Source organism: Penicillium waksmanii (genome assembly GCF_028829765.1).
Source record: "Penicillium waksmanii strain IBT 27052 chromosome Unknown utg000009l:1.0-4314994.0:1.0-4318279.0, whole genome shotgun sequence".
Lineage (NCBI taxonomy): Eukaryota > Fungi > Ascomycota > Eurotiomycetes > Eurotiales > Aspergillaceae > Penicillium > Penicillium waksmanii.
In genome coordinates, this window is record NW_026643255.1 from 1,931,288 (window position 1) to 1,945,132 (window position 13,845).

General features: G+C 49.8%; 5 protein-coding genes across 5 annotated transcripts; all 5 read left to right on the top strand.

Moving 5' to 3' along the window:
- Positions 1-630: 630 nt before the first annotated feature.
- On the top strand, positions 631-828 carry N7481_011097 (uncharacterized protein; the record flags this gene model as incomplete). Its single annotated transcript, XM_057270316.1, has 1 exon — positions 631-828. The coding sequence occupies one exon, from the start codon at positions 631-633 to the stop codon at positions 826-828; it is 198 nt and encodes a 65-aa protein (XP_057117490.1).
- A 2,508-nt stretch (positions 829-3,336) lies between these two features.
- Positions 3,337-5,081, top strand: N7481_011098 (MFS general substrate transporter; the record flags this gene model as incomplete). The annotated part of the gene is made up of 2 exons (XM_057270317.1): positions 3,337-4,625; positions 4,682-5,081. The coding sequence occupies 2 exons, from the start codon at positions 3,337-3,339 to the stop codon at positions 5,079-5,081; spliced, it is 1,689 nt and encodes a 562-aa protein (XP_057117491.1).
- A 357-nt stretch (positions 5,082-5,438) lies between these two features.
- On the top strand, positions 5,439-6,733 carry N7481_011099 (mitochondrial 54S ribosomal protein uL24m; the record flags this gene model as incomplete). The annotated part of the gene is made up of 2 exons (XM_057270318.1): positions 5,439-5,939; positions 6,020-6,733. The coding sequence occupies 2 exons, from the start codon at positions 5,439-5,441 to the stop codon at positions 6,731-6,733; spliced, it is 1,215 nt and encodes a 404-aa protein (XP_057117492.1).
- A 313-nt stretch (positions 6,734-7,046) lies between these two features.
- Positions 7,047-8,760, top strand: rtt106 (putative negative regulator of DNA transposition (Rtt106); the record flags this gene model as incomplete). Its single annotated transcript, XM_057270319.1, has 4 exons — positions 7,047-7,158; positions 7,256-7,618; positions 7,715-8,071; positions 8,186-8,760. The coding sequence occupies 4 exons, from the start codon at positions 7,047-7,049 to the stop codon at positions 8,758-8,760; spliced, it is 1,407 nt and encodes a 468-aa protein (XP_057117493.1).
- Positions 8,761-10,457: 1,697 nt separating this feature from the next.
- On the top strand, positions 10,458-12,038 carry N7481_011101 (casein kinase I; the record flags this gene model as incomplete). Its single annotated transcript, XM_057270320.1, has 5 exons — positions 10,458-10,586; positions 10,638-10,707; positions 10,767-10,915; positions 10,967-11,372; positions 11,455-12,038. The coding sequence occupies 5 exons, from the start codon at positions 10,458-10,460 to the stop codon at positions 12,036-12,038; spliced, it is 1,338 nt and encodes a 445-aa protein (XP_057117494.1).
- Positions 12,039-13,845: the final 1,807 nt, after the last annotated feature.

Genomic DNA, 13,845 nt, shown 5'->3' on the forward strand with positions numbered 1-13,845 from the left:
AGCAAAGGGGGGGAAGTAAAAGGGGGGAACGTCAGGTAAGACATGCACACGAGCTAAGTTAAGAGTACGGATAACGGATATAGCTGGGGCACTTGTCCTTCCGTTTATTTAATTTGGTTTATTTGATTTTCATTGCGTTGCTTTTTTATTTTTTATTATTTTCCCTTCCGGCCGAACCAATTTTTCTTCGGTTTTTGGTGGAGAGTGCGAACTAGCTACATACTAAGTAACAATGTATATACTTAGCACGTAGATGGCATAAGCCGTTTCCAATATTCCGACTCAACCAAGCCGACCGCACACAAAAGTACGAGCAATCTGTACTCGTACTCTGTACTCCCTACCCCGTCCCAGCGACCATTTCCCAATGGCCTAGGGAGTCTCCTCACACTAGCGAAAGCCACCGAGCTCGGGTCGACGAGCGTAGTTAGTGTCTCCGTCCCGTTCTCCAGGACCCATCACAAGCGCCTGATCGTGGAATTTGTCAGGGCATGCTCCTACTACTCCGTTTGTAGTCTTTCTTTGCGCTTTGCATTTGAATTTGCACGCGCGTACCGGGGACCAGGGTACCTACTCCTTATGAATGTACTATACTCCGTACAGGGGTATGGAGTACATGCAACTCCAACTATGACAACACGGCGGAGCAACAATGCCACTGCCACTGCCACCCCCACTGCTGAGCTGGACCGGCTTCCGCCTGGAACTGAACAAACCCGTCGGGTGCGATCAACGTGCGTATCATATCTTCGGTATCGATCGACCGGGTCCCGGTCTGTCTCCACAATTGTACTGGGTAAGCTTCTCGACGGGTCCGTTGACGCGTGAGTTGGTGGAGGAGACTTGTCCGCATGGGGTGCCGGGGATGTATGCGGTGGGCCCGCTGCTTGATGACGGTCGATGTCGATGTGATGCTTTGCTCATGATTTTGCTCTTGCATGTATTTAAATACGTATCAGATCCTACGTACATAGGGGCCTTCGGATCGGGCAGGAGGTTTTGGTATGGCCCATTCTGTTGGGCATTACGTTTGGATGCGACTGCGGTGCCGAGGTGCTGCTGAGCTCCTTAGTGCGTCGCTGGTTGGCTCGTTATATGTCGGTCGCTATGCGGGTAAGTCTGCTGCGTCTGGTCTAATAATGGCAGAGACAATATTTGGTCTAGACTTGGTTGTAAAACTTTGGATGTGCATGTACTTCTCACATAGTCAGATGAGATCATGTATGTTGGAACTTGCTATAGACTCGACAGACATGCTGTGAGGAGTCTTCTTCTGACTCCTGCGGCTTCCTTGAGTAAAATCTCGGCTGTAGCCCTGGAGGGGAGGTGCGCTGCATTGAAAGTGATCCAAAGCGTGGAATAAGACAAAATCTCCGTTTGTTCAAGTTGCATTAAAATATATATCTCAACTAGATGTCACAAGATTGAATGACACCCAGCTAGTAAGAGACTCGGAATGTTTGGCATGGAGTCCAAATATAGATATAATGGTTTTGATGGTTCTGTCGGAAATGGTGAGCGTTCTACTACTAGGCTTGGTGCTTAAAACAGCTTTCAGGACCACACGTACTCTCAATCCACTATTTGCTTGAGTTTTGCCAGTAACAGCTTCCAATTCTCTCGAATAGGGTAGATATACCTGGGTTCATCCCCGGCCGAGCCACAGATCTTTGAGCTCTTCGCGGTGGTTTTTCCACTCGTCTTCTTGACTGTGCGCCATGAGTCTGAGTCTTCTGGTCTGCCAGAAGGGCCTTAAGCGCTTGAGTCGGGGCGTGGCATACGATATTTATATGCGTGTGGGTATTGAAGCCCTTGAAGTTATGTCCATAAAGATGAATTCTTAACGTTCTATTGGGTCTTGCCAGAGTCCCCAAAATATTCTTCAACCCTTGTAAGTCTTCCCAGCACAGGCCATAATGGCTTCGGGCTGTTTCTGGCCGCGACGAATGAAAACATTAAGCATGATGCCTCGCTGGGTCGACAAGGACGTTTGTGATTGGTGGAGGCCCAAAGGTCGATTGGCGAGACGAAAAGAGCTGAGTTCTCAATCCCAGTCATTCTGGACTTTTTGCTTATTATGCCTGGGCGCAAATCTAGATATGGTGCTTACCCCTTTTCTTCTTCCCCTCCACTTTTTTTGTCTTGGTCTCTGAAGCTTTGATGTACTCCGTACATACATATTTGCCATAATTATCCTAGTTTTTCAAACGTGCCAGTCTCTACAGAGTACTAGTATGTATAATACGATCCTTTTTTAGTAGCAGCTCTTATCTCTCAACTCCTCGCATTAACCATACTATCATATTTATGTGACAGAAATGTTATGCTACAATATGGATGGCTCATTCTTGACTTTCGTGTCCTGAATCGCAAACGAGCGAGCGTGTGATGTTTTGGCAAGACCTTCTAACGACTCTTTCTCTACGCTCCACTAAAAGTTTCGGCTTTGACGTGTCCAATGCTGCCATTATGGGGTTTGGCGGCTCCACGATTTTAACCCGATACTTTGATATGACAGTTATCTCACCCACATGAGCCTCACAAAAGCACAAAATTCGCAGGTAATTTACACTATTCTGGATTTTTTTGTACAGCAGCCGCAATTCTTCATGCTAATGTGATCAAAGTCGATTTTCTCGAGCCGCATTAGAGACTGCGTCTAAGTTGCTTTGGGTCTAGTAAAATGATACGGAGTACGAATGAGTCCTTGGAAAAAGTCTTCCAAATCATCATTTGAATATGATTGGCCCCACAGAAGTTCACTTAAGTGCATATTCAAGTCAGCTTCAAGTAAGCCCTTGACGTGCCCCGCTTAGTTCGTTTTCGCGATTGTTGATCGGAAGCCTCAACCAACACCGATTCTCGAATTGGAGGACGCAAATCGCATAACAATGCATCCGATATCAGTGGTCAAAAGTAGAAATTTGAATATGAATGGGAAAAACGAGCAAAATTGAACAGAGAAAGGTCGAAAGTCCCTTGAAAAGACTATTTTGAACCAAGGATTTTGGCCCCCAACTAGACTAAGGCTGACCCTCTCACGCACCCAGTAGTCAGGATAAGCGTGGCTATGTATCTGTAAGCAGGGAATTGGTAACCGTCTTCAAATACGGAGTAGCATATCACAGACACTATTCAAGGCTCTCGCTCACCCAAACTCTGCACCGCTAGCCGATCAAGTCCCCTTTTGTGATTTGGCCCCATTTAAGGCTGAGGATATTTACGATTGAATCGTCAACAATAATGGGTTGATTTAATCTTCTTTCCCCAGGCGGGCTTCGAAAGAATTTTTTTTTTGACTTCTTCGACCTGCTATTTTCTTCACATTTGCTCACCATGCTCTCCATAGACGAACACAACCCTGAGTCTCAACATCTGAGTCCTCTACAAGATGAATCGGATGATGACTCTGAAGCTTCTAACTCTGACCGCCGCCGTTCAGGCACCCGATTCTATTCGAGCCATTTTACCGAAGCGCCTGATGTTCCACTCGCCGCGAGCCCAGCTCCACCAGAGGTATCTTTTCTTGGAGAAGTGCGACGCTATCCTAAAATCACGCTTTACAGCATTGGCCTCGCGATGGCATTTTTATTGGCCGGTTACGATTCTGTCATTGTCAACACAGTTCCATCAATTTCACAATTTAAAAAGGACTTTGGCGTGCAGTACGGCTCCGATAAGAACGAATATATTATACCATCAATGTGGCTGTCTCTTTGGAGTGCGCTTGGAGCTGTCGGACAGATATTGGGAGCACTTGCCTCGCCGTCCTGGCAAGATCGCTCAGGCCGGCGAACTCCAATGATTGTAGGAACTGTGGTTTCTGCTGCTGCTGTCGCCGTCATCTACACTTCCTACTTGCCCACTGACATTAATGCTCGACGAGCCGTTTTTCTCATCGGCGAGATCATTCAAGGTCTTGGTATCGGTATTTTGACGACGACCGCGCAAACCTACCTATCCGAAACGGTGCCTACAAGTCTGCGAGGGTCTGCGATGGCACTCTGTCCGACGTTTGTGTTACTGGGTCAACTTGTTGGTGCTTTGGTGGTATTTCTATCTTCGAGCGGAAATGCAAGCCGTGCATACCTTGTGACCTTCGTTTCCATGTGGCCGTTTTCCGCCATCACGCTCCTCATTGTCGTGCTGGTTCCGGAGAGTCCTGCATTTCTTGTGCGTAACGGCAGACTGGTTGACGCACATCGCTCGCTGCAGAAACTTCACTCTAGTACCCAGGACTGCGGACAGCTGGTCAAAGACCTACAGAGAACCAATGCGCAGGAGAAGGAAGAAAATGAGAAAATCCCTTGGCGTGACTGTTTCCGACGTACTGATCTACGACGAACTCTTATTGTGTCATTTGTATCGATGATGCCTTGCTTCTTTGGGTTTTCGCTACTATCAGATGCGAGTTATTTCCTGCAGATTGTTGGAATGGATGACCATAACAGTTTGATGATGTTTGTTTTGGGTATCAGCTTGGGGTTGGTAGCCAACGCTGTGGGTGTGTGGGTTGCTAACGTCGTCGGACGACGGACGCTCATGTTAAGTTCGCTGTCTGTAACTTCACTACTATGGCTTGGAATGGGTATTGCCGGCTGCTGGTCCGGTACTGTTTCGATCTGGTAAGGCTAGCTATCCGGTTTACTATCGCATCCTTGATAGCTAATATTGATGACAGGTATACCGCGGTGACGATGATGTTTATTGTTGTGATCTGCGGTGTGGGTGCATGGCCTGCTTCATTTGCAGTTGTTGGAGAGACATCATCCCTCCGCTTGCGAGCCAAGTCGCAGGGCATCAGTACTATCGCCTCCGACATTGCGAGTATAATCTTTAGTTTTGTTCTACCATACGTTTATAACAAAGATGCTGGGAATCTTGGTGCCAAGACAGGCTTCCTGTTCTTTGCAATTTGCACAATCACAACGGTTATTACTTGGTTGGCAGTTCCGGAGCTCAAAGGAAGAACCAATTCTGAAATCGATCATATGTTCAAACTGGGACTACCCACAAGGAAGTTTAAGGATTGGTCGGGAGCTGACAGAATGGAGGACTCGGAGGGATTGATGTGGAAATGAATCAGCTTCTAGTATATTTACGTCCTTAGTAGTTTTGCTGGCGATGTACAAAAAACTTAAACATACTAGTATATGGTCTCGACCCAGGGACCTAGTTGCTGTTACTAGTACAAGTAGTTGGTAGTACTGATCGTGTGACGATGTAGGTGGATATGGATATTCTTACCCCCCCAACTGCCCGGATGGTTTCAGTCACGGGCATGCTCCTTTGAAATTACATTTACCTAGTGCCTTTATTTCAAGTTAGATCATACGGTTCACGCACACGATATTGGCGAGTTGGTACTTGACGGTGTAGTAGTTACTATATGTATGGTTAGTAAGCACCATGGTTGGCGCCGTGTCACGTGCCCCGCGATGCGGCCGCAATTTTCCTTGGGCGGCATCGTGAATGTTGACGAGCAGCATCAGTCGAGCCATTGCTGGGCCACCACCACTACAATGCAGAAGGTCATCCTAAGGACGGCTACGGCCCGCAAGCAGGCCCAGAAGAAACTCTTCCGAGCCCAGAAGAAGGATGAATTGGCGAACCGCAAAGACAACATTCGGATGCGAAGGGACTACAACAAGGCGATACTCGATTCAATCAAGCTAGCACGCGCTTCTCGCTGGGAGGACTACAGGAAGGGAGATATTGCTCCCAAGCGAGACTCCGGACTGGAAGCTACGACCTTCGGTGCTATCGACGCCGCTCTGCTTCACCCCCCGACCATCCCTAAAAGCCAACGCCGCCAGCACATCCTTTTCGCCGCGGGAGACCGAGTTTGCGTAATTCGGGGCCGGGACCAAGGAAAGATCAATGAGATCACACAAGTAAACGAGGAGAGCGAGACTGTTACGATAAAGGACATCAACACGGTGAGCTTGCCAACTCCACGAGCCCCTTCTACCTAGGGTTCCATTGCGATCAGCATCACTAAACCGAGTCTCTTGAATAGGTCGATCTCAAAGTTCCCGACTGGGCCAAGGCCTCAATGGGTATCAAGTCCGACGTTCTCGCACAGTCATTGCCGGTACCTATGGATGACGTCCGACATGTCATCGCACTCGAGACTGGAGCCGAAGGCAGCTCGGTTACACGCGACCACATCGTTAAACACGCTTACGCCGGAGCGCCCTATTTAGAGCGTGCCGAATACAGCAAAATCCCTCGCTACACTCGTTACATCTCCGGGCTTGACATCGAGATCCCCTGGCCCGTTGAAGAGGACCCGAACTACAAGGACGGCGAATATGATACATTGCGATTCGAAGTCGATCAAGAGACTTGGGTTCCATCTTTGGATAACTCACCTTTCCCATCGAGCGTTCTCGACGAATTGCGAAACAAATACTCCCGATTCCGTAAGCGCCACGACCCAGAGTATGTGAGGGAGAAGGTTCTCGAGGAATACCGGAAGGAGTACCTGGCTAGCCAGTCTCTGTTTACTCCTGCCATTGAGCGCAAAGAGGCGGAGATTTTGAAGAGCAAGGCGGCCAAGCTGGCCAAGATGGATGCTGATGGCAATATGCTTCTTGATACCGAAACGAGCAACTTCATTGATCGCTTTATGCAGACAAGTATCAGTGAGCAGCCAAAGAAGCAATCCAAGAGGGCTAAGGCCAAGGCTCAGGCTCAGGCTCAAGCTCAGGCTCAGTCTCAGACTGCTTGAGTTGAAAGGGGTGATCTGTTTTAAAGATAGCGATGTGTATAAACTTCCCCAATGTATTCTAGTTTGCAAATTTACGTCCAATTCATTCCTTGGAAATGATCTATCGATCTATCAATTTAAGAATTATTTTTATTTCCCCAATCAGACACAACCTCAATGGTTGCTGCGTCGAAGTAGAGTTTCTCCTGCCAATCCTCGGGTCCGCCAGGGGACGTCAACGCCATTCTTGAATTTCCAGTTTTCAACTCACCCACCACACTCCCTTTCGCACTTGCTTCTACCTTTCCCAACGGGCAGTCGCATGAACCAAATTATGGCATTTGCCGCGATAAACAACGCCCCTTCGGCCGGTGCTCCGATCGCCGCTATTGAGGAGGCGTTTGCGACGGACCCATCCCTCAAGAAACGAGTTTACGATGCGATCGGTGCGTAGCCCACACGGCGCATCTACGCCCATCGACAACAAAACCACAAACTACCCGACCCAGCCACTGACTGTCGACCGATTCGATTTTCGTTTAGGAACTACACCCCAGCATACACCTCTGTTTGAGGATCTTGCTCGATATACCTCCAGCCTGCTGGCCAGGACTGTGACTGCGGCTGCGACGACAACCACCACCCTTCCGATCGTACCTCCGCCCAGCGACGCCCCAGCGGCGAAGAAACGCAAGATACAAAATGGGGATTCGGGACCCGCTGTGCAGGCGCCTGTGGATGTGAAGAGCAATGATGCTACTGTGCAATTCTATATTCAGGATGTCTCCTTTGCCATCCCTCAGCGCAAAAAGTTCACGCTGGAAGTAACAGCTGGGCAAAGCGTTCTCCGGGCGAGGAACCAAGCTACGAAGGAGATTGATTTTGGCGTGCCAATGGACCGGATCCGTGAGTACCCTTTCCTTTTCTTTTTTTGTTACTGATTGGTATATCTATTCCCTTTGGAAATGTGAAGAACTAATCAATTGGTTCGCTTCCAACCAGGTCACGCCCTTTGTCTCCCTGTGCCGGAGAAGAACCAAAAACAATTCAACTTTTGTATCATTCCCGAGTTCGCCGATGGCATTACCCCTCCCCCCGAGGGCACGACCGGCTTCGAAGCGATGGTGTTCACTGTAGCCGACGGACCGGCCAAGGCTGCTTTTACAGGAACTGGACAACAGGTTGGCAATGGAACCGGCGAGACCGCGGAGAGCTTCCTGCGAAAGATCTTAAATGATTATATGCCCAACACGAATGTCGTCCGACCTGACGAGCGACAATTCGCCAGTGCAATGCCCGAGGCGCACCGCAAGGGCGAGAAAGCATACCATATCAAAGCCTTCCGTGGCAGCAAAGAAGGTACGAAGAAACATGCCATATGAAAGCGCAATCTAGGGGTGACGGGAATTGAGATCGGCCCCTTCTTTCTCCCGTGGAATTATTGCGACTGACCTTGTTTATTGTTTGTTATAGGATATCTTTTCCTCCTTTCGACTGGAATTTTGTTTGCATTCAAGAAACCCCTTCTCTTCTTCTCATTCGACACTATTGATTCCGTCTCATATACTTCTGTTCTGCAACGGACCTTCAATCTTAATGTTTTAGCCCGCCCTCGTGGTGGTACCGAGGAGGATCAAATGGAATTGGAATTTTCCATGATCGATCAGGCTGATTACGATGGTATTGACGAGTATATCAAGCGACACGGCCTGCAGGACGCCAGCCTGGCCGATGCCCGCCGTGCCAAGGTGTACAATGTGAATAGCGGCAAGAAGGACCCCAACGCTGCTCCCGAGGTCGGTGTTGAAGACGAGGAGAGTGAGCTCCAAAAGGCTCAGCGAGAGCTTGAAGACCAAGAAGAGGAAGACGAAGAGGACTACGACCCTGGTAGCTCCGGGGATAGTGAGGGTAGTGGATCAGATGGGGATGATAGTGACGACGATGACGATGACGATGATGAGGACGACGAGGATGATGATGTTGGCATCGAGAATCTTATCAAAGACGAGCCTGGTAATGACGATGAAGAGCTCCCTGATGCCGAATAAAGGCCTGGGGGGGTTGTTTCGGAATGGAACTTTTGTATGATGGTGCCTAGGGTTGGGCTGTAGAATAATGGGTGACTTTGGATGGGAAATGACACCCAGAGTCAATTGAAACGAATCTACTCGTACTCTGTTTCTGTTCTCTGTTCTCCGTGCTTCTACACCGTATTCTCTGGGATTGAGTTAAACGATCGCCCGGTGGGTCGAAGACGTGTCAAATGCGAGATACGGTGAATCCCTCGGCCACAGCGATATTAAGCGACTGTCAAGCCAGGGTGCAGTGCAGCAGCATTTACAAAGCCACACTGAGTATGCACTCAGGCACGGGGTAGTGAGTATGTACATGGAAGTAGCTACAGCTATAGCTACAGCTATGTACCAGCAGCACTGGGGGGGTAGAAGTGCCAATGCCAAGCCCGTAATGTTACCGCTGAATTAAGCGCATTCCAGCCCCGAGTCCAGCCAACGGTTTCCCCTGAGGCGGTAAAGAAAATGGAGCAAAAGAGGGAAATTTCGGTAGTGCTGAACGGGTCCCTGGGACTCGCCTATCCCTTTGTGGCGGATGGGGAAACTGTGGTCCATTAGATTGGGTTGGGCTGGGCTGGGCTGGGGACTTTGCACTCCCTACGGAGTACAGAGTACAAAGTACAGTACAGATAGTTACTCGTACTCCATACAAATTGCAATCAAAAGAATGTCAAATCGAATCTCCTTGGTGCCTGCAGCAGTGAGATTGATCGGAGCCGAAAAAAGGGCCTGGGCACACTAGCTCTCTAGGTGCAGCAGGTAGGTACAAAGGCCATCCTCCGTACGGTCGGGTGTTTCACGGTCCAAGGGCCCCATCGAATGATCCGTTGACCAAGTAGCGTTGAGTTAGTGGTTCTAGTGACCTTAAGTTGGTTAAGTGCGAAGTGTAGAATCAAGTTAGGAGTAGGCTTGTGTTAAGGCGGTGTTATAGGCGCAGTCCGCACCGCTTGTGTATTATATACCATGATTACATATATTACATATATTACCAGTCCATATCCAGTACCAATACACCACTAATACCGACTCCCTGTATGCTTGAATCTCGCAACTTCGCCCTGGGCGTCTCTCTCCCTTAACCACTCCCCTTCTCCCTCCTCTTCGATCGGAACCCACTGCTCAGTGCGGCTCGTACTCCTTCGAGTACCCCGGGTGCTCTCTATCTCTCTATACTCCCCCTTTCCCCTTTTGCTCCTTTCTCACCGTTCGTGTTTGACCCCCCCGTTCGGCTTCAACCCCCGATCGCAGCTCTGCCTGAGACGTTTCGGCTAGACCTTCACCCTCGCCCGTGACTCCCCGACAGCATTTGAGCTCTTCAATTCCTATTCAGAACGCTCAATTCCTTCCGAATCGCCTTGCTAGCTCTCAACGCAGCCAAACCCGCCCGTCATCTCGTCACACCTCCCGCGTCACCCCCGATCGACTCTCCGATTCCCTTCCGGTACCGGTACATCGAGATTGTGCATTCATTGCCGCCCTGAGGGATCACTTTGGTTAAACATCAGGTGTCCCTGCGGTGTAGGTTGGCCCCTTTCATCCTTTCTTGTGTACCGTCGTCGACTTTGTGCTGACTTTGCCCGACTCAGACAGTGTCTTATCACGTGCCCTGCGTCCCTGAAGCCATTGCCCCGTGATCGAAACTTCTGTTCCTGGCTTCGCCACACCCTGTCGCCATGGCTTCCTCTTCGTCAAACGTGGTGGGCGTCCACTATCGAGTGGGTAAGAAGATCGGTGAAGGATCCTTTGGTGTTATTTTCGAGGGCACCAACCTTCTCAACAACCAGCAAGTGGCGATCAAATTCGTACGTCCTGCCCTATTCCGTCGGAAACCTCCTCCGTACTAACAACTGCAGGAACCCCGGAAGAGCGATGCTCCCCAACTGCGTGATGAGTACCGAACATACAAGATCCTGGTTGGATGCCGTGAGTACCCAAAACATGTGAAATTATGTCTGCTTGTTTTGCTGACTTTTGCCCCTTAGCTGGTATTCCCAATGTGTATTATTTTGGACAGGAGGGCCTGCACAATATCCTGGTCATCGACCTTCTCGGACCCAGTCTCGAAGACCTTTTCGACCACTGCAACCGTTGGTTCTCCACCAAGACCGTGGTGATGGTGGCTAAGCAGATGGTGAGTTTATCTCAGCTAGCTCCAATGTTCTGTGGCTAATCAATCCGACAGCTGTCGCGCGTCCAAACAATCCACGAGAAGAACCTCATCTATCGTGACATCAAACCCGACAACTTTCTTATCGGTCGTCCCGGCACCAAGGCAGCCAACGTCATCCATGTTGTTGATTTCGGCATGGCCAAGCAATACCGCGATCCCAAGACGAAGCAGCACATTCCCTACCGCGAACGCAAATCCCTGTCCGGCACTGCTCGTTATATGAGCATCAACACACATCTTGGCCGTGAGCAATCACGAAGAGACGATCTGGAGGCCCTAGGCCACGTCTTCATGTACTTCCTGCGCGGAGGTCTCCCTTGGCAGGGACTGAAGGCCGCGACCAACAAGCAAAAATACGAGAAGATCGGTGAGAAGAAGCAGACCACTGCGATCAAGGATCTCTGCGACGGATACCCAGGTACGTTATACCCCCCCATTGCCATTATACGGTCACCAATATCTCCCGCCATGAATACACTTCCCTAACCAGAATGTCACAGAAGAATTCAACAAATATCTGAGCTATGTGCGCAACCTTGGTTTCGAGGACACCCCTGACTACGATTACCTGCGTGATCTCTTGACGCAATCCCTCAAGAATGCCGGTGAGGTCGAAGATGGAGAGTACGATTGGATGAAGCTCAACAACGGCCGAGGCTGGGACTATAAGTCGTATACCTCTCAAGCTCATCTCCACAACCACCACCAGAGTTCATCCGGGCGCGATGTGAACCACGGACAGCAGCTTCGCAACAGCCAGAGGCCCGGTGTGACGGCAGATCGTTTAAACGCCGCGCAGCCCCCGCCCCCTTCTCCAGCCAAAGCCGGAGCTGGGAAGACGCGCGAGCGCCCAAGCGGCTCCGCCGGGATACCACCGAAGCGCCAGAGCGGGGGCCTGGAAGCAAACACTCCACCTACGTCCACCCAGGCACAGTTCCAGAACTCCAACGCACACCTTCCCGGTCGGATCGGGAGCCCCAGTAACCCTGGGCTCGGTAGCCAGCAATTGGGTGGTGCCGGCAACAATGATTCACAGCCTACTTTCGTCCAGAAGGTCATGAAGGCCCTGTGCTGCGGTAGGTGATATGACCGTGAATTCTCTCCAGATTACGCTGCAGTCCGCTCATCTCGAGATCCAGGTTGAACTCGAATTAATATGACGCGGCGGCACGTTCTGGATTGAACACGGCCTGATTTCCTTTGCTATGTCTGCCCGCAACGATCGAATCACGGCCGAAGAAACAGACAAAAAAGTCGGCATGGGATTGCCTTTTGTTATTTTCCATCTGGGTCATGTTTTCTTTTTCTTTATCGGGGGCATTTGTTTGTCGTTGTGCATCTCGCCAGTGACTTCAAATGCCTCCATCTGGCCCTCTCATCATTTTCATCATCCCTTCTCTTTCCCTCTTTCCCATTCGACACTTCCGCCTACATTCGACACTGGGTAGAATGACCTTCCTCTCATTGATGTTACGTCTCCATCACTCTTTCATTGGTGCCACGGCTCGGAACGGCAAGCTCGAGAGATTTTTGTCCTGTGTTTTCGATTCTTCTTTCTCGTGACTATACTCGGCATGTCCCGGTTAATACCAAAATCTCGTCCTTTCTCAGCGCAGGCAGATCTCGAGGCTTACTGTTTCGTTGACCTCCTTGCATTTTTGTCTTCAAATTCTGCTGTTTGGAAGAGTTGATCCCGATGGTGGTCTTCCCATTGGGTATCGTTGGATCGTGCTGGTGAACGTCAGTTGCTACACGATAGATGGGACTGTTCGCCGCGGGAGCAATGCGCGAAAATCTCCAACCGGACTTTGAACTCTTTTCTATACTGCCTTGGGCGCAGTCGTCTTTTTCGCGCACCTCCGCTGGTTGGGCGCTTTAATATCTTGATTCTGTGCGCCCTCCGAAACTCCCGTTCGGCCATCTCTCACGACTTCCTCATATGCGTTACTTCAGCCTTCTTTTGCACCGAGCTCAAAGAGTCCTTTTCAACAACTACATGGTCATGACCGATTGTCAGAGCCGGAGCAACGCATATTGCATATATTCTCCTGGTTCATCGATTCTCCTCCCCCTCCCCCTCCACCTCCACCTCTTGTCCGTGTCTTTGGTTGTTTTATCCCTTTTCGAATCTATTGCCCGTGTCTATAATCGTCCATTGTTTGTCCTTGCTCCGTTTCAGAAGCGAGTTTTTTTTGTGTTTCCGGTAGTGTTTGGCATAAGATAGCATTGTTTTGTTATGGTTTTTGTTCCTCTTTGTTCAAGTCCCTGTTCCAGTCATGTCTGCCCGTATAGCGTACATACTGCCTCTCGGAGTGGCGTGATAATACATTTGTGTGTCTATCCAATTCCTCTCGTAGATTTCTTGTAACACATGCCTGCAAGTGTGACTTGACTTCGCTCTCTTACCTCATATCCTACCCTGCCAGCCCTGGGTCTGGACCATCACCTTTAATCAATACCATACTAGCTAGTTTCATGACATCTCCGCACCTCAACCTTTTTTGCTCGAAGATCATGATATCACAGAATCCCATGTAACCAGCAAAACTCGCATCGCCCTACCATGCCATATCTGCAGAATGACAAATCCACACGTAGTATACACCCTATCCAAACATAATCTACCAACCCAACCCACCCCAGTACAGTACGTAGTATGTGACTAACTAACGCACCACACATCCCGCGTGGCAACTTCTTCACACTCACCATCTCCACCTTCAAAGTTTGATATCATCGTCACGCCTGCAGGTACCTACTATATCAAGCCAGCCACCGAAGGGTAAACGGTCCGCATTGCCCAATAACCACCCGACATCACACACAACCCAAATCCCAGACCCCTTCCCTTCCGTTCCCCTCTCCAGCCCAGCCCTGGAGGCGGACACAAG